This window comes from Gekko japonicus, unplaced genomic scaffold (genome assembly GCF_001447785.1).
Source record: "Gekko japonicus isolate JY-2015 unplaced genomic scaffold, Gekko_japonicus_V1.1 scaffold3122, whole genome shotgun sequence".
Taxonomy (NCBI): domain Eukaryota; kingdom Metazoa; phylum Chordata; class Lepidosauria; order Squamata; family Gekkonidae; genus Gekko; species Gekko japonicus.
In genome coordinates, this window is record NW_015169271.1 from 74,465 (window position 1) to 92,434 (window position 17,970).

Genomic DNA, 17,970 nt, shown 5'->3' on the forward strand with positions numbered 1-17,970 from the left:
AAAAGATTGACTCTGTTTCCAAAGCACGGCAGTTAGCTAGCAATCTAAAACAGTCCAGTGGCACCTTTAAGACCAGGTTTTATTCAGGTATAAGCTCTCCCTCCTCTGCGAGGACAGATCTGCACGTTCCACCCGCCCCCGATAGCTAGCAATCCAAAACAGTCTAGTGGCGCCTGAGCGGTGGGTGTTGCCTTCTGACACACTTCCGGTGATGTCAGGGGGTGTGGTATCTGCAAATAAGTTATGCTAATGAGTTATGCTAATGAGCTCCTGCACCTCTTTTTCTACGAAATGACCCCTGGTTGAATATATTGTTTTTTGTTATTCATGCACGGTTTGATCTTCTGCATTACTTCCTTTGGCTCATCTCTGCTGTTTGCGTCTCTTACCAACTGGAGGTGCCTTGTTAGGTAGGCCACTGGCCCGCCAGCACACAGAGCTTGGGAACAACCTGGCAACTTCACGTCACGTGGAGGTTAAGAGCAAAGAGCCCCGCGATAAAGACAGGAAGGCCAAATCTGCTTCGTGAGATATTTCAGACCTGCTGCTTCAGACATCAGCGAAAAGACATCTTTTGCGCAGCCACAGACGTGAAAAGGGGAACCGTCTTGTTCAGAAGGCGTAAAAAATGATCAACACTCCTTCGTTCTCCGAGGAGCAGAAGGTCCACATCGCTCGACTATGATGACATCACTCGAAATCAATTTATGGCACTCGGGAAGGGGTTGTTGTTTTTTTAATGTTAGGCAAGCCCTCAATGAGAGACAGCTTGTTTGTATAGTTTTTAATAGGCCCCAACGGGAACAGGGACAGCTGTAATACTCAGTGGTCCAATTCCCCCTCCACCTCTGTATTTACTTGTTTCTCATGTCTTATGGATTGAAAGTAGAGCTACCAGGTTCCTCCAGCAAGGGATGGGGGGGGGCTTATTGGGAGCAGGAGTGAGGCCCGGCTGACGTACAGTGATGGATCTACATAACTTCCCACATGACCTGGGACATCGGGACAATGCTATGGTGGTATCTGGGCAAAAACTCTATGGTAAATCAGGCTAGCTACCTCTTAAAGGCAAAGGTTTCCCTTGCTTGAAAGCCAGTCGAATCCGACTCTAGGAGGCGGTGCTCATCTCCGTTTCCGAGCCGAAGAGCCGGCGCTGTCCAAGGACGTTTCCGTGGTCATGTGGCTGGCATGACTAAACACCAAGGTGCACAGAATGCTGTTACCTTCCCACCAAAGCGGTACCTATGTATCTACTTACCATTCCTTGCTTTTGAACTGCTAGGTTGGCAGGAACTGAGGCCAGAGACGGGAGCTCACTCCATCATGTGGCACTCGGGTCTCGAACTGCCGAACTCCAGACCTTCCGGTCTGCAGCTCAGCATCTTAGCCTCTGATCCAACGCAGCCCCTAGCTACCTCTTACTGGAGTCCTAATACAGCATAGTTGGGCCTTGAAGCAATGAGTCCTTGAGCAGAATACAAATATCTGGAAGGTGCAGAGAGGAAAGAGTACAAGCAAGGAGATAACATGTCTTCTCACTAACCACTTTTACAGAAATCTGCAGGCCATGACCTCCTCATCTCCTCAACCAATTACTAGGCAGTATCCATGGAGCCTTCCAGGAGAAATCAAATTCTTCCTGACTTCCTCAGCGAATCACTAAGCAGTGAACCTCCCAGGTGAGAGCAAATTCTTCCTGACCTCCTCAACCAATCACTAGGAAGTATCCATGGCACCTTCCAGGTGAGAGCAAATTCTTCCTGACCTCCTCAACCAATCACTAGGCAGTATCCATGGTACATCCCAAGAGAAAGCGAATTCTTCCTGACTTCCCAACCAATCACTAGGAAGTATCCACAGAACCTACCAGGTGAAGAGCGATTTCCCCCCTCCCATACCAGATCCACAGCTGAATGAAGTGAGCCTAATTAACAGGGTTGGATCTTGACAAATATCTGCTAGGGTATGGGGTGACTAGCAGCTGCAGTAAAACAGAAGACTGTGGAGTTTCAGCTGAAAACATCCCCTGGCTGGCCAGCGTGGGAGAGCCCCGTCCCCTAAAAGCCCCGTTGCACCTGATGTGCCCGGAGGTGACGTCATTGCGCCAAGCATGTTGTGCAGAGGACTCTCTATCATTTGGGTAAAAACTCTATAGTGACCGTAAAGTTTTTGGCCAAATGCTGGAGCGTCCCCTGCACTATGTGCCCAGCACGGTGACGTCACCTCTGGATGATATCATCATGGCGCATATGCGAAGATCCAGGAATTCAGGCCGGAGCCCTCTGCCGGCAGCCAGGTAAGACCTGGAAACTCTATCTGGAACAGACTAGAAGATTCCTGTAAGATGCTCTCAAAATCTGCCAAGCTTCTCAAAAAGTGGGCAGGACCATTGTAAGGCAGGGCCTGTCACTGAACAGTAGGATTTGAACAGAAGTTTTATCCCATTTGTGAAGGCATTTTGAGTCATAAAGACTGTTGGAGCTGTTAGCCAGTTTATGATGTTGTGAACTCTCGCTTCACCTCAAGAGAAACATTGATATCGTGGATTGGAAACGATGGGAGTTTTGCTTTTAATTTTTTTGACATTGTTGCTTGAATTATGGAATCTGCTTAGAAGGAGGTTTCTCCTCGAAATGTGGAGATTATCTAGAAAACACGCCAGCATTTAAAAAGGGAAGATTCCTATTTGACATTAATGGACTCTAATACTTACTTTGCATGTATATATAAAGGATGTTGGAAGGAAGAGCCATTTTTTTGCTTTTGGGAACATTATATATGGGATAAAACTTCTGTTCAAATCCTGTTCAAATCCTACTGTAATATTTTGATTATCTAAACCATGAGAAATATATGTTGTGATTGTTCTTTCAAATTGTTGTCATAGTGCTATTACAACCACAGGATAGATAGTTGTTACCTTGAAGCTTATTCTACCATAGAATTTTGCCCCAAAACCAGAGTGTCACCCCTCCCCCCCATGTCACTCATCATCCACCCAGCGATTTGAAAGCTTCAGCAAGTAGATAAAATGAGAACCACTCCTTAGAGAGGGTGGGCACACCAATCTCCCTTGTGGGAGGGTGTTAGCTGACGTTCGGGACTTCCCGGTCGAGGTCAGAAAAAGGCAAAAGAACTTCTCGGCTACGAAGATCCCTGCAGTGGATGTCTCCGGCCAGGCGGTGGCAGTGTGGCGATGTGACATACGGGTCCTGAAGCCTGGTCGACAAGCAGCCGTTCAGAAAATGACTTGAGCCAAGCCAGAAGACGTTTACGCCGTGCAGTGACAGCGTGTGCAATTAAAAATGAATATATGTTGTCGTCCCTATCCCCTTTGAACATTGTTAGTCCCCTGTCTAATGTGTAACTGTACATCGCTTTGAGCCCACTGGGGAAAGCGATTAATAAATTGAAAGTATTATTATTATTATTACTATTATTATGGGTGACGTAGGCATGTTGCGCTATTTCCGACTTACCGGAGTGCCTAGCAGCCATTTCCCTTTGCTTTCTAATAGCCCTGAAGTGGGGAGAGGGTCTCCAAACCAGGTGTCAGAATCGGACCCTTGCCAAGGGCACTGGGTCATCATGTGTGTAACTGTGGCTCTCTGATGTCCATAGCTATGCTCTGTTATTGCTTTGCCTGCTGTTCCCCTCCCCGCTTGTAGTTCCCAAGGTCCTGTTTAGCACCTGCTAGCATTGTATCAATCTGTCTGCAAGGTCCTCCTCTGACAATCTTGCGGGAGGGGTGATTGAGGCATGTCTGTGTGAACTTAGATTATCTGCGCCTGAAATACTGTGAAAGGAAACCTCCTCCATTTGGGCCAGAGAGAACTTTCGCTGTTTCTTGTTCTCATGGCCTTCGAGTGAGTCTTACAAGATAACGTTCTCACTGTTCTAATTGAACTGTATTAACCTGACTATGCACCTGTCTATGCACCATGTAATCATGATGTATGAATGAAGGCTGGACCAAAGGTCTTGTAGTTCCCTACTTTGTAATATTCTTTAGTTCTGTCAAAGCGTTTGACTTTACAGCAACTTTCCTGATTTTGCAATAAAGCTTGTAAAAGGAATTGTTGCGTCTGAGAGTTCCTGCGAGGCTGACAGTGGAACAGTGGTCACTACGGGTGTGTGTGTGGGATTTGTGAATTTCCTGCATTGTGCAGGGGTTGGACTAGATGACCCTGGAGATCCCTTCCAACTCTATGATTCTATGAACTCTTCATGGGTAATAAGCACTGCTCTGGCTTGCATCCTGTTTGTCAGCCGGTTTTTTAGTGGACTTTTTGTCTACTTGTCTATGGTTGTTTGGCAGGAGGCTTCGTCCTGTTCCTTCCTGACTGTACAGTATAGCACCACTGCCTTTTTACAAGTGCGCATTCTCATACAGCCTGATTCCTCACTACATCCCCCCTTGTCCATCTTGTGCCTCTGCCCTGCTCAGCACACAGTTGTTTAAATAGACAGTTATATCAGTTACAAATAAGTGCTTTTTTACAAAAAAAATCGTATGATTTAGTATTGCAGTCCTTGGTGAGGTTTACAGCCACTAATCTCTTTGGCTTGGTGGCAGTTTTGCACATGCGCAGTTTTGCAAAGGCCTGATTCAAACCAGTTCAGTACGTATTCAAGTCTTTCTAGTGATAGTCTCACATCTGATCACCAGAGCTAAACATGGGAATTTAAACTGTTGAATTCATTCACCATAAAATCCATGGCATTACTATGTAAAAAGCAGGTTTGCCAACCTCCAGTTGGGGCCTGGAGACTTCCCGGAATTATAACTGATCTCCAGACGATATAGTTCAGTTTGCCTGGAGAAAATGGCTGCCTTGGAGGGTGGGTTCTAGGCCATTCTACTCTGCCGAGGTCTCTCCCCTTCCACCTGCCCCAGTCTCCACCCCCAAATTTCTAGGAGTCTCCCAGCTCAGAGTTGACAATGCTAGTAACAATTGATTCTTGGGAGATCCATTCCTAGTCTGCAGCACTGGCCCACCTGAATAACCAGGGCAGATGTTAGAAACCACACCTTTTGGTTTTGAGACATTTCCGGCAAGCCTTTGCAAATGACTGGCAGCCAGATGCTCCTCAGATGAGGCGCCATATCACTTACTGATCTATTTACTTACTTATTGTAAGTATGGTCTGCCTTTCTCACTGAGGCTCCATGGTGGAACACCGGAGGAGAGGCAGTCCCACAGATACTAGGTTTTTCTTTGTGATGGCCAGTGGGCCAGTAACTGATGGGCAAGCTAGTGGAGTGACTGCAGAAAGTGGGCAATAGGCACGCTCCACTTCGCTTCTGATAGCAGCAGCTGAGCTGTGGCATTTTGTACCAACTGAAGTCTCCAAGCTGGCTTCAAGAGCAGCCCCAAAGTAGAGTGCCTTACCATAGTGTAGTCTAGTTTAGTCCCAGTATTACTGTGGCATGGATCCAGGTGGCCAGATCAGCCGGGTAAAGGTAGGGGGACTGCTGTGATTTCTGTCACCTTGTGGGGCAAAACTAGCCACTCCCTTTTACTGTCACTGCCACCACCTTGGACAAAATCCAGCCCCCCCCTCTCTCTTGTGGGTCTTAGGAGGCTGACACCACAGGGGTGTATCACTGTAGCATGCCAAGTACCAAGGCAGGTGGGGAAGGACTTGGGCAGGCTCTCTCTCCTTAAACAACTTTATTTCTACAAGGCACAAACTCAGGGTACTATAAGGTAGGGTTGCCAAATGTACTCACCTCTGCTGGCGGGGGACTTTGTGCCGGCTCCTGGTGTGTGCGCATACAAAGCGCGCCGCATGCACATCCCTGTGACGTCATCACGCTGGGGCAGGGCACAGCCATTTGAGGGGAAAACATAGAGTTTTCCCCTCAAACTGAACAACAACAACTATATTTTTATAATAGCCAATATGTTTCTCACTATTGACCTCTGAGGAAGGCCTATGTAGGCCGAAACGTGTCAGGTCAGGTATATAAGCCCTTGTGTTTTATCGTTTGTTATTTATACATAACGTATGATTGGGCCCTGTTATTAATATTGATTGGGCCCTGTTATTAATATTGGCCCCCTTTCTTACATTTGACTAACCTTTGTCAGGTTCTGGATTCTATGTTTTAGGTTCGGTTTTCTCCCTTTCCCTTTTTTTCCCTTGCATAATTTCTATAACCAGGGAAGAATATGTTTATTCCGCTGCCCTCTACCAAAGACAGGCTACAAGCATGGACGGCTTCAACAGGGGAAGACAGGAAGGCCTGGCGTGATCTGGTCCATGGGGTCGCAAAGAGTCGGACTCGACTGTACGGCTGAACAACAACAACTATATTTTTATAATAGCCGATATGTTCCTTACTATTGACCTCTGAGGAAGGCCTATGTAGGCCGAAACGCGTCAGGTCAGGTATATAAGCCCTTGTGCTTTATCGTTTGTTATTTATACATAACGTATGATTGGGCCCTTATATAATTTTAAAATTTGTGATTAATAAATACATGATTTTCATATATTTCCTTCGTTAAGTTATTAATATTGGCCCCCTTTCTTACATTTGACTAACCTTTGTCAGGTTCTGGATTCTATGTTTTAGGTTCAGTTTTCTCCCTTCCCCTTTTTTTTCCCCTTACATAATTTCTATAACCAGGGAAGAATATGTTTATTCCTCTGCCCTCTACCAAAGACAGGCTGATATCTGAGAAAGGCTAAGGGACAGCCAATTTCTCCAGTGACACTGCCCACACGCGGCATTTGAAAATGGGTTTCTATCAACAATTCCTAGGCAAACGTTAGGTGGGAGAAACTTTATTGCCGACGGGAAACTATGGCTTGGTAATAGGGAGGTGTTCAATACTAAGAGAGACTTCAGGAAGGAAATTCTGGAGACTTCAGGAAACGCTTCTCTGACCTGGCCTGACCTGGTCAGTGTGTGGGGAAAAGAGTTACAGATCTTTACGTTATTGACTGCACCCCTTTTGTTTCTTTCCAACAAATGAGAGGTCAGTACGGGGAATATTACAAGCCTTAGTTCCCCATGAGCAATAAAGTTTCCCCCATCCAACGTTTGCCAAGGAGTTGTTTACCTTGACTTCCAGAAAGCTTTTGATAAAGTTCCTCATTAAAGGCTCTTAAGTAAGCTCAATAGTCACGGGATAAAAGGACAAGTCCTTTTGTGGATCAAAAACTGGCTAATTAATAGGAAACAGTGAGTGTAAATGAATGGGCAATTTTCTCAGTGGAGGGTGGTAAGCAGTGGGGTACCACAGGGATCAGTACTGGCCAATGCTATGCTGGGGATTATTAGGAAGGGTATTGTAAACAGATCAGCCAATATCATAATGCCGCTATATAAATCAATGGTGCGACCTCATTTGGAATACTGTGTGCAGTTCTGGTCACCACACCTTAAAAAGGATATTATAGCTTTGGAAAAAGTGCAGAAAAGGGCAACTCGAATGATAAAAGGGTTGGAACACTTTCCCTATGAGGAAAGGTTAAAGCGCTTAGGGCTCTTTAGCTTGGAGAAAAGACGACTGAGGGGTGACATGATCGAGGTTTATAAGATTATGCATGGGAAAGAGCAGGTAGAGAAAGAGGTACTTTTCTCCCTTTCTTACAATACAAAAGTGATGCACATTGGAGCCAAAGGTCCTAACTATAAATACACGTTGATGAGGTCTGAAGTGGTAGAGACTGACCAAGAGAGAGATTTTGGAGTCATAGTAGACCCCCTTGACAATATCGAGACAGTGTGTGACTGCAATAAAAAAGGCCAATGCTATGCTGGGGATTATTAGGAAGGGTATTGAAAACAGATCAGCCAATATCATAATGCCCCTATATAAATCAATGGTGAGACCTCATTTGGAATACTGTGTGCAGTTCTGGTCACCACACCTCAAAAAGGATATCATAGCATTGGGAAAAGTGCAGAAAAGGGCAACTCGAATGATACAAGGGTTGGAACACTTTCCCTATGAGGAAAGGTTAAAGCGCTTGGGGCTCTTTAGCTTGGAGAAATGACGACTGAGGGTTGACATGATCATAATAAAGACATAGGTGAGGAACAAGGGCTGACCTTGAAAACAATCCGTCTCCTAAAACACCGAGGAAGTTGCCAGCCTTTAAATTACTCTAATTTTACCCTGCCTTCCCTCAGCCATAGTTCACCTCTGTCACGCTTGTTGAAAGAAAAAACCCAAAGGTTCCCAGCTTTCTTCTCAGTCATCCAGCCTCATCTTTCCACACAGAACCGAAGGGGGCCAATTATGGAGGAATTCGTGGACAAAATCCAGTTCAGACCTCTTTGCACTGCGTGTTTGTTGAAAGTCTTGAGATTTAAAAACGAGGCGTGCGCCTTTTTTTTTTAGAAATCCCAGTGGAAGCGCCAAAGGTTCCCAGCTTTCCCCTCAGTCAGTCAGCCTCATTGTTCCACACGGAACTGAAGGGGGAAAGGTTATGGCAGAAGTTGTGAACAAAATTCAATTCTGACTGCTTCGCACTGCATGCGACTTCCGCTACAGCGCCTCCTTCCCTTGTCCAAAGCACTAAAGGAAAATCATTTGCAGCCTTAAGAATGACTGTCAGTTTACAAACCATGTTCTCTTAGGTCTTTCCTAGCCAGGAACCTTTAATTCTGTATTTCCTAAAGATGCAGAGTTCCACTACTGTGGAAAAGGATGCACAGCTCTGCTACTTTCCTGCACCAAAAATACACTGTACCCCTAGGTGGAGCTGTTCTATTCTAAAAAGGTAAAGGTTCCCTTGCTCGAAAGCCCGTGGAGTCCGGCTCAAGGGTTGTGGTGCTCATCTCCGTTTCAAAGCCGAAGAGCCAGCGCTGTCCAAAGACGTTTCCGTGGTCATGTGGCCGGCATGACTAAACACCGAGGCGCACCGAACGCTGTGACCTTCCCACCGAAGTGGTACCTATTTATCTACTTGCAATTTCTTGCTTTCGAACGGCTAGGTTGGCAGGAGCTGGAACTAGAGACGGGAGCTCACTCCGTCATGCGGCACACTCAGGTCTTAACCACTCAGGTCTTAACCACTTGAGCCACCGCAGCTCCTCATCAAATCTATTCTAAGCTCACCGAAATCAGTAGGCTTAGAAGGGAGAATCTCTCCATAGGATTCCACTTCCATTATTTGTTTCAGAGACTCAGAGCTGCACTCCCCATCCGAGGTTCTCTTTAGCTGCCGATGAACACACTTTCCAGAAAGAGCCAGAGCAGAAAGAAAAGGCTCCTGGCTATGAGGAAGGAGGAGAGAAAGTCGCATATGCGCAGGTGTGGGAGGGAGTAGTCACTGACGTAATTTTTACATTTGTTTATATGCTTACTGCCCCTTTAAGACTGAACCACGGAGCGTTCTGGAAAATGGAGACGGCAATTAGCAGACTTCAGTGCTGACATGATTTTGACTCTGAAAGGGTTTTAAGTGTTTGATGCATTTTAAGTGCAGCTGCTGGTGTGGCCTTGGGTCAGCCACAAGTTCTTCTCAGAGCTGTTCTCTCAAGAGCAGTCCTCGAAAGAGCTCTCTCCGCCCCACCTACTTCACAGGGTGTGTTGCGGGGAAGGGAAAGGAGATCGTAAACCTCTCTAAGACTCCGAGTGAAGGGCGGGGTACAGGGCTTTTTTTGTAGAAAAAGCCCAGCTGGAACTCATTAGCATAATAGGCCACACCCAACAGCACAAACACATTAGCATATTAGGCCACACCTCTGACAGCGCAACTCATTGGCATATTAGGCCACACTCCCATGTTACCAGAAGTGTGCTCATCCAGCCACACCCAACTTTTGCTTCTTATTCTGTTTACCTTGTTTGTTGTCCAAACCCAGGGCTTTTTTGTAGCAGGAACTCCTTTGCATGTTAGGCCACACACCCCTAATGTAGCCAATCCTAATGAGTTTCTGCTGTTGGGTGTGGCCTGTTATGCTAATGAGCTCCTGCTGGGCGTGGCCAACTCGGGATCCAGCCGGAACTCCGTTTCTGTGCGTTCCTGCCCAAAAATAGCGTAACCTCTCTGAGACTCCGAGTGAAGGGCGGGGTATAAATCCAATCTCCCACCCCCCTTCTTCTTCAAGTCAATGCGATCTGCACATCCTGACTTTTCGCTGATTGAAAGACACAAAAGAAGCATGTGCAACCTAACTTGGAACAAGTTGGTTGGAACAAGGGTTGGAACACTTTTCCCTATGAAGAAAGGTTAAAGCGCTTGGGGCTCTTTCGCTTGGAGAAACGATAGCTGAGGGGGTGACATGATCGAGGTTTATAGGATTATGCATGGGATAGAGCAGGTAGAGAAGGAAGTCCTTTTCTCCCTTTCTCACAATACAAGAACTCGTGGGCACTCCATGAAATTGCTGAGCAGTCGGGTTAGAACGGATAAAAGGAAGTACTTCTTCACCCAAAGAGTGATTAACACTTGGAATTCACTGCCACAGGAAGTGGTGGCGGCTACAAGCATGGATGGCTTCAAAAGGGAATTAGATAACAGGGCTCTTTTTGTAGCAAGTACTCATTTGCATATTAAGCGACACACCCCTAATATAGCCAATCCTCCAAGAGCTTACAAAAATAGGTGTGGCCTAATATGCAAAGGAGTTCCTGCTACAAAAAGAGCCCTGGCTAAGCATATGGAGCAGAGGCCCATCAGTGGCTATGAGCTACAAGGTATAGACAGGAACTCTCGGTCTGGGGCAACGGATGCTCTGTATTCTTGGTGACTGGGGGGCGGGGGAACAGTGGGAGGGCTTCTAGTGTCCTGGCCCCACTGGTTGACCTCCTGAGGGCACCTGGTGCTTTTGGCTGCTGTGTGACACAGAGTGTTGGACTGGATGGGCCATTAGCCTGATCCAACATTGGCTTCTCTTATGTTCTTCATTTGGCTGTTTTTAAGAGAGAGATACCATGAAGACTTGGGGGTATAGAAATTAAGTGCAGGTGACCCATAGTTACCCAGCCACGACACCAAAGGCTAACGCTGCTTGCACTCTTACTGATTTTGAGCAAAGAGAAGTCAAATGGCATGCCTATTAGCAGTGAAGTCTCTAATGTCCTTATTGGAAACCCAACCAGAGGCATGCAGCAAGCAACCGTAGCCGGTTACCAACTAGACTAGACAAAGATTGGTGTTATGTCTTAATGTAATAAAGACATGGCTGCAGCGTTCCCTCTAAGCTGAGTTAGTGTGAGCTAGCTCACAGTTTTTTAGCCTCCGGCTCACACACTGTTGTCTCAGCTCAGGAAGGGATGGCTCCAGAGCAAACGAATTTATGCAGCAGCCAAATCACCTGCTCACAACTTTCATGCCGGTAGCTCAGAAAGTAGAATTTCTGCTCACGGGACTCCACAGCTTAGAGGGAGCCATTGGACATGAGTGAGTTTACACACAGTTCTGGTATAACAGAGCATTACTGGGACTGACCTAAAGGGCCAATCAGAAAAGCCTTGTCTTCGGCGGGAACCATTCTCATTGGTTCCAAGCTCCGTGCTCCTATTGGTTGTTATCTGTTTGTTGGGTGTGGTTTTGCCCGTTCCAATTCTATATGTCAGCCTTGTTCTATGTAGTTTTGTCTAGTGTTGTTATGAGCTGAATAAAATGAAATCACTTGTTTTGGAAAAGCTGCCTGAATCAGGGATGCTGAACTCACTGGAAATGTGTTATCTAAAGTTTTTAAAAAATCTTCTGTGTCCTTTATAAAGTTTATAGCTCCGCTACCTGGCATTACCTTTTAGGACACACGTGGCCCGGCCCAACAAGGTCTCCTTTATGTCAGATCCGGCCCACATCACGAATGAGTTCGACACCAGAAAGCCGCTGGAGGGAGGAAAAAAGATCGGTTTCCAACTCCTTTATTACAAAGAGCAAAACCCCAGCTACAGTTTATCGATGATTCACAAGAAGGGACGTCACAATGGCTGATATATAGAGGAAATGCAAACACACCACGATCCAGGAGAATTCAAGGGAGCAATGTCTCACGCAACGATAGGTAAAAGAAGGTGCTTCCGGTTTGCTTGCAACTAAGCCGTAAACAAATTTGCGGAGGACGTAGCACCAGAGTTCGGAGTCCTCCGCCCAAATACCTTTTCCTTCCATCGTCCTGTCTGCAGCCATGTTTTACGGGAAAGGCTGTTTGGGTCAAATGGTACAGTTGGAGCCGACGAAGTCACCAGTTAACTCAAGTTGCCTCGGTTTACCTTTACCGATATCACCGAAGCAGGAAATCTCTGAAAAGGGAACACTCTTGATATGCCAACATTACATTTAAATCACTGTATAGTCAGGTATTAGCGGGATACGCACGTCACTGAAAACAACACATCTATTGCTTCTCCATCCTTACAGACTATGCCGACGATTCATTACTGCTGTTGCTTTTAAGAGTTGTTTCGAGAACTGGGACACTTGGCACCTGAAAATCAGGCTCACGGGATAGGAAATCCACCCACAGACGTCTGCACAACAGCCAACAGTAGGTAAAACTCCTGACAAACCACCAACAGCCCATTCGTTCATACGACAACTAAGCAAACACAGCTTAAAACAGGGGAGCGGATTCTGCTTCAAGCGGAAACGCGAGCATCCGATGTCTACCCTGTCATCGCCGATGGAGATGGGAAGGCGGTACGTATAACCAGTGTGAAGGGGCACTTCAGGATTTGGGTAAAATACAGAAGCTGCCAACTGGTTTCACCTAAATCAGGGGGTCTCCAGCATCCGCCGACACCTTTCCTGGCCGCCGGCCATGTGTTTTTTCAAAGTGGGAGGGGCCAGGGCTTTTACCCAGCATGGCTTCTGATTGGCCACTGGAGATTTGGTGCCGATTTCTGAAAATGTTGCTTTGGCAGCAGTGGCCCCTCACCCCAGCAGAAGGATCTCCACTGCGTGCCTGAAGGCAAGCCATGGCAGCCATTTTCTGGCTGGCTCCACCCCCTACAGCAGCCATTTTGTGGCTAGGTCCACCTCCTACGGCAGCCATTTTGTGGCCAGCTCCACCAACCCGAGACAGAATTCCAAATGTGCCTGCAGGTACTAACAGGTTGGTGACCCGTGACCTAAATGAAGAAATCAATGTCAATTATGGCAAAAGAAGTGGCACTGGGGGAAAAAACTAAAGGGGGCAGCATCCAGGCCTAAGGGGAACTTTGCACACATCACATTTACTATAATGAAGAAGAGGAGATTGGATTTATATCCTGCCCTTCGCTACCCGAAGGAGTCTCAGAGCAGCTTACAGTCTCCTTTCCCTTTCCCTTCTCCTCCCCACAACAAGACACCCTGGAAGGTAGATGGGCCTGAGAGAGCTCTTTCAAGGACTGCCCTTGGGAGAACAGCTCTGAAAGAACTTGTAACTGACCCAAGGTCACACCAGCAGCTGCATGGAAAGGAGTGGGGAATCAAACCTGGTTCTCCCAGATTACAGTCCGCGCTCCTAACCACTACACCAAACTGGCTCTCAGGTACGGAACACTGCCGAATTGCGGAGGGGTAGACCTCGAAGCCTAAGAACACCCTTTTTACGTGGGTAATCAGAAGCAAATTTTCCCACCCCAACAAAACTCCTCCCCCAAATCATTATATTTTGGATTGCCATAAAGCGCAAGTATCTCCGCAGAATGCCTCTGATAAGGCTTTGTGCTGGTTTTCATTGACCAAGAGATTGTCCGGGTGTGCTGGTTGCTGGTCTGCCAAGAGACAGTCCCGCCACACCGACTGCATCCCCCTTAGTGGAAACTCTCTTTGTTGATCCACAAGAGGGTCCGCGTCTCGTTGGGCTTGCATTCGTACTCTATGGAGGCAAAGCTGTTCCCCCATTGGCAATGGTCTCGCTTGTGGTAGTTGTAAAACTTGACTTGCCAGACGGTTTCAAAGGTGCCGATGTTGGTGAGCTGGAGAGAAGAAGAAACCCATTTAGATTTTATTTTATTTTTTACAAAAAGAGTTGTAAAGCACACAAATTAACCCCTCCTGACATCTTAGTGCTACACAGTCTCTTTTGTATGCAGAGCTGGTTTCCCCAGAGACAAATTTACATAACGCCTCTCCAGTTCCCTTAAGAGTCTGCATTTGAATCATCCTTAGAACATCTCTATCAGTCAAACCTTTTATCATGGCTCTTCAACATTTAAATTATTTATTAATAAAAAGGAAGGAAAAAAAAGAGTCGTAAAGCATTATGCCCCAGCTAACCTGATCTTGTCAGATCTCAGAAGCTAAGCAGGGTCGGCCCTGGTTAGTACTTGGATGGGAGACCACCAAGGAAGTCCAGGGTTGCTACGCAGAGGCAGGCAATGGTAAACTCCTCGGCCCCTGCCCTGGATGGCCCCAGCTAACCTGATCTCTTAAGAGGCAGTCAATGGCTAACCATCTCTGTTTGCCTCTTGCCTTGAAAACCACAGAAGGGGTCACCATAAATCAGCTGTAACTTGGCAGCATTTCACATCACCAACCTCTGCCCACGTCAAGTGCAAAAGTTTCACGAACATTCTCTCTTTATGCAGGATGGGCATAATTCCCATCCCCTTCTATGAAGATATGCCTTGACAGACACCCCCACAGCTGTGGCATCAGCATTAAAAGACCAGAACTCACTTTGATGCTTGTCAGGGGTCATTTCGTAGAAAAAGAGGTGCAGGAGCTCATTAGCATAACTCATTAGCATAACTTATTTGCATATGCCACATCCCCTGACATCACTGGAAGGGTATCAGAAGGCAACACCCACCACTCAGGCTCCACTGGACTGTTTTGGATTGCTAGCTATGGGGGGGGGGAAACGTGCAGATCTGTCCTTGCAGAGGAGGGAGAGCTTGTACCTGAATATAACTTGTTCTTAAGGGTGCCACTGTACTGTTTTGGATCCGGGGGCCTGGGGGGGGGGCTCTGCAACTTACCTGGCTGCTTCTTGCTCTGACTGAGGGCTGCTGGGAGCAGGGGGTGGGGCTTGTTGCATGTGCCCGCCCCCTGGGCTCTTTACTGCTGGAGCGCCGCTCCTGTGCGCTCCGGCAGGAAATGAGCCCTGATGCTTGTCATATTTAAATTATGCTTGACACTTTAAATAATTAAATATTTCAAGACAGGGTTGCCTCTATTGGTATGGCCTGCAGAAAGACCGGGGTACCAGACCACATCTGACAAGGACTGGCCATTGATAGGAACCGGGCCCATGGCCAGGAATTAGTGGCTTGTGAGGCATTTGTTTTTCTTGTCGGGCAGGCCCCCCCCCCAAGTAAAAAAAAACCTAAAATCATGAATTACTTGCAGCAGCTCTTCAAACATGAACTGTATTTTGACATGGATTGTAGGGAAGCTCTGAAGCACCACAATCTGTCTACTCGGCCTTTTTGGGGTGGAGGAGGAAGGAAAACTGGGGAAAGACACCGAGGAGACACCGAGGTCCACAAGCACCCCACCCCTTCTTTCTCTCTCTCTCTTTTTAAAATCCCCGGAGGGATATTTTTTTATTTTGCAAATACTACAAAAACTACAAAGAAATATTAGGGAAGGGACTACAACTAAGGATAAAGGAAAGCATGTTGGGTGTGGCCTATTATGCTAATGAGTTCCTGCTGGGCGTGGCCAACTTGGGAGCCAGCCAGAACTCCATTCCTGTGCGTTCCTGCCCAAAAATAGCCCTGCTTGCTTATAACAATTCGTTATTTATATGTTATTTTGTTGGTATGAGAGAAGTCTCTGATCATCTTCTTATCCTTCGCTTCGAAAGGCCATTTTCCAAGTCCTTCTTCCTTTACTTCGGCTTTCTGTCTCTAAAATCGTATACCAGTCTGGCAGGTCCTGCACCCTTTTCTGCTGCAGAATCCTCATCCGTTCCCGAGGTAGCAGAGTCACTAGACTTCGTTTCTTCCTCTTTGGACTCTTTGTCTGTCCCCAGCTGAAGTATCAAAAATTCTTTAGCTTTAAAAGTGGAGTCTATCTTCTCTCTTCTATCGTTGATCTTAAAGATGACACCCTCCGGTGTCACCCCACCCCTTCTCTTATCATTCCCAGCCCCATGGAATGACACACACTACTTCAACGCTCCTCCAAAAGGACATTCTTCTTCTCCTCTTCATTTGTGTGCAATATAGGGGAGTGCATTCAGTTCCACCTCCTGCCAACCTAGCAGTTCGAAAGCAAGAAATTGTAAGTAGATAAATAGGTACTGCTTCGGTGGGAAGGTGACAGCGTTCCGTGCGCCTTGGCATCTAGTCACACCGGCCACACGACCATGGAGACATCTTCGGACAGCGCCGGCTCTTCGGCTTGGGAATGGAGATGAGCACCGCCCCCCAGAGTCGGATTCGACTGGCTTTCAAGTGAGGGAAACCTTTGCCTTCACCTTATTCAGATCCACACGAGCCGAGATATACCTGAAAAATACCTTCTTGGTATCTTTCAGGTATATTTTGGCATCTCAAAGGTACCCAGGATTTTTCAGGAAAACCGAAAACCGTCCCGGGTATTTTCGGGATTTTTTTTGAAAGATCGGGAAAGCCCGAAAAACTGGTTCACTGTTGGGGAGCAGTCTTCCCACCAGCTCGGCTTCGACCTCCCTTTGGCAGTCCCATTTAAAGGGACTGGAAACGAGAGCCCCAAATGGCTGAGACTGCTTCCCACCAGCTCAGACGTTTTCTGGGTTGTCTTCTGCAGTCCTTCTAAACAAGTCCTGTTCAAAGGGACTGCGGAAGATGGTGTCCTGGGCCAGCCTGCTTTAGCTGAGGATCACTCAGCCGATGCTGTAAACATCCCCGCTCAACACCTCTGAGACTCAACCAGCTGATGCTGTCAATGACCCTGAGACGGCGGAGGCGGGTCCTAGTGCCCCAGTTGCTGAGGATGGCAGGTACTCCAGTCCCATGAGCACTGGGAACATGGAAGAGGCGACCCCGAGAGGCGGCGCCTCAACAACCCAAGATCTTGGGGAGACTTCACAGGCTGCCTCGCCTCCCCTTTCCCCGGAGCCAGGGGAACACAGGAGGAGGCGGGCGCGCGTTGAGCTCCTCGAGAGGAGACAGAGCCTGCGCCTCGCTGCCCGGCGACTGCCAAATCAAGAGGAACACCAGGGGTTAATGAGCCAAATGGATGGCTCTCTCGCAAGCAACGAGGCCCAGCTGTGAGCTGGCAATAAAGGATGGGGCTTCAGATGGTGGAAGCGTGGGAGCAACTCATCACCTTTCTGGAGACGCACAACCACACCACCGGGACCCGTTCCTGTCTGCAACTCCTGAACCTTTGGTTTCGACCGTGGACCTGCTTGACCACACCTCTTGGACCTGCTCAGACTCTGCTTCTTGGACCGCCGGCTGGCTTCCCTTGTGCATATGACTCTTGGACTGAACTCTCAACTTTGTGCTCCTGGTTAATGATTCTGTCTCATCCCCTTGGTCTCGGCTGAATCTGCCCTGACCACCCAGGACAGTAATCCCGAAAAAGAGCTGAGTGGCTGAGTTCGTCTTTTTCTTCTTCTTGAGTCTACTGGACCTGAAAAAAAATGGGGATTTCTGAAAAATCCCGAATCCGAATACTTTACTGGCATTGGGATTCAGGATTTTTCGGGAATCCTGAAATTCTGGGGGGGGGGGGCAAAAAACCCGAAAACACACACTTCATTCTGGGTCAGCTAATCATGGAGAACACCAACCAATGCAGGGTACGAAAGTTCCGCCTCCCTCTGCTCCTCCTAAGACTTCAACGGAACATTTTGCAGGGCATAAAAATCCTTGCTTTAAAAAGGCAGCACAAATGAAGATTTTTTTCCCCCTTAGAATGCCGAATTCCATATTTTTGCAGAACGGCAGAATTCTCAGACCTACTCTAGAGTAAAAAATAACCTCTCAGTTTCTTTGTAAGGAGGTATCCATTTTGTTAGCAGGCAGAATACAGAACAACAGTCAGCTGATAAACCGAATTTTTGCAGAGAAAATGTGAGCTGGCACTGGAAGTACATTGGAGGGATGGATCTCGGTAATCATC

General features: G+C 47.2%; 1 protein-coding gene across 1 annotated transcript in view; it reads right to left on the bottom strand.

Annotated features, from left to right (window-relative positions):
- Positions 1-13,406: 13,406 nt before the first annotated feature.
- CNRIP1 (cannabinoid receptor interacting protein 1) overlaps positions 13,407-17,970 on the bottom strand; it is a 19,413-nt gene continuing 14,849 nt past the window's right edge. Inside the window, exon 3 of the mRNA XM_015416550.1 lies at positions 13,407-13,886. Coding sequence (XP_015272036.1) covers positions 13,722-13,886 — 165 coding nt within the window. The 3' untranslated portion in view covers positions 13,407-13,721. The remainder of the gene's footprint in view (positions 13,887-17,970) is intronic.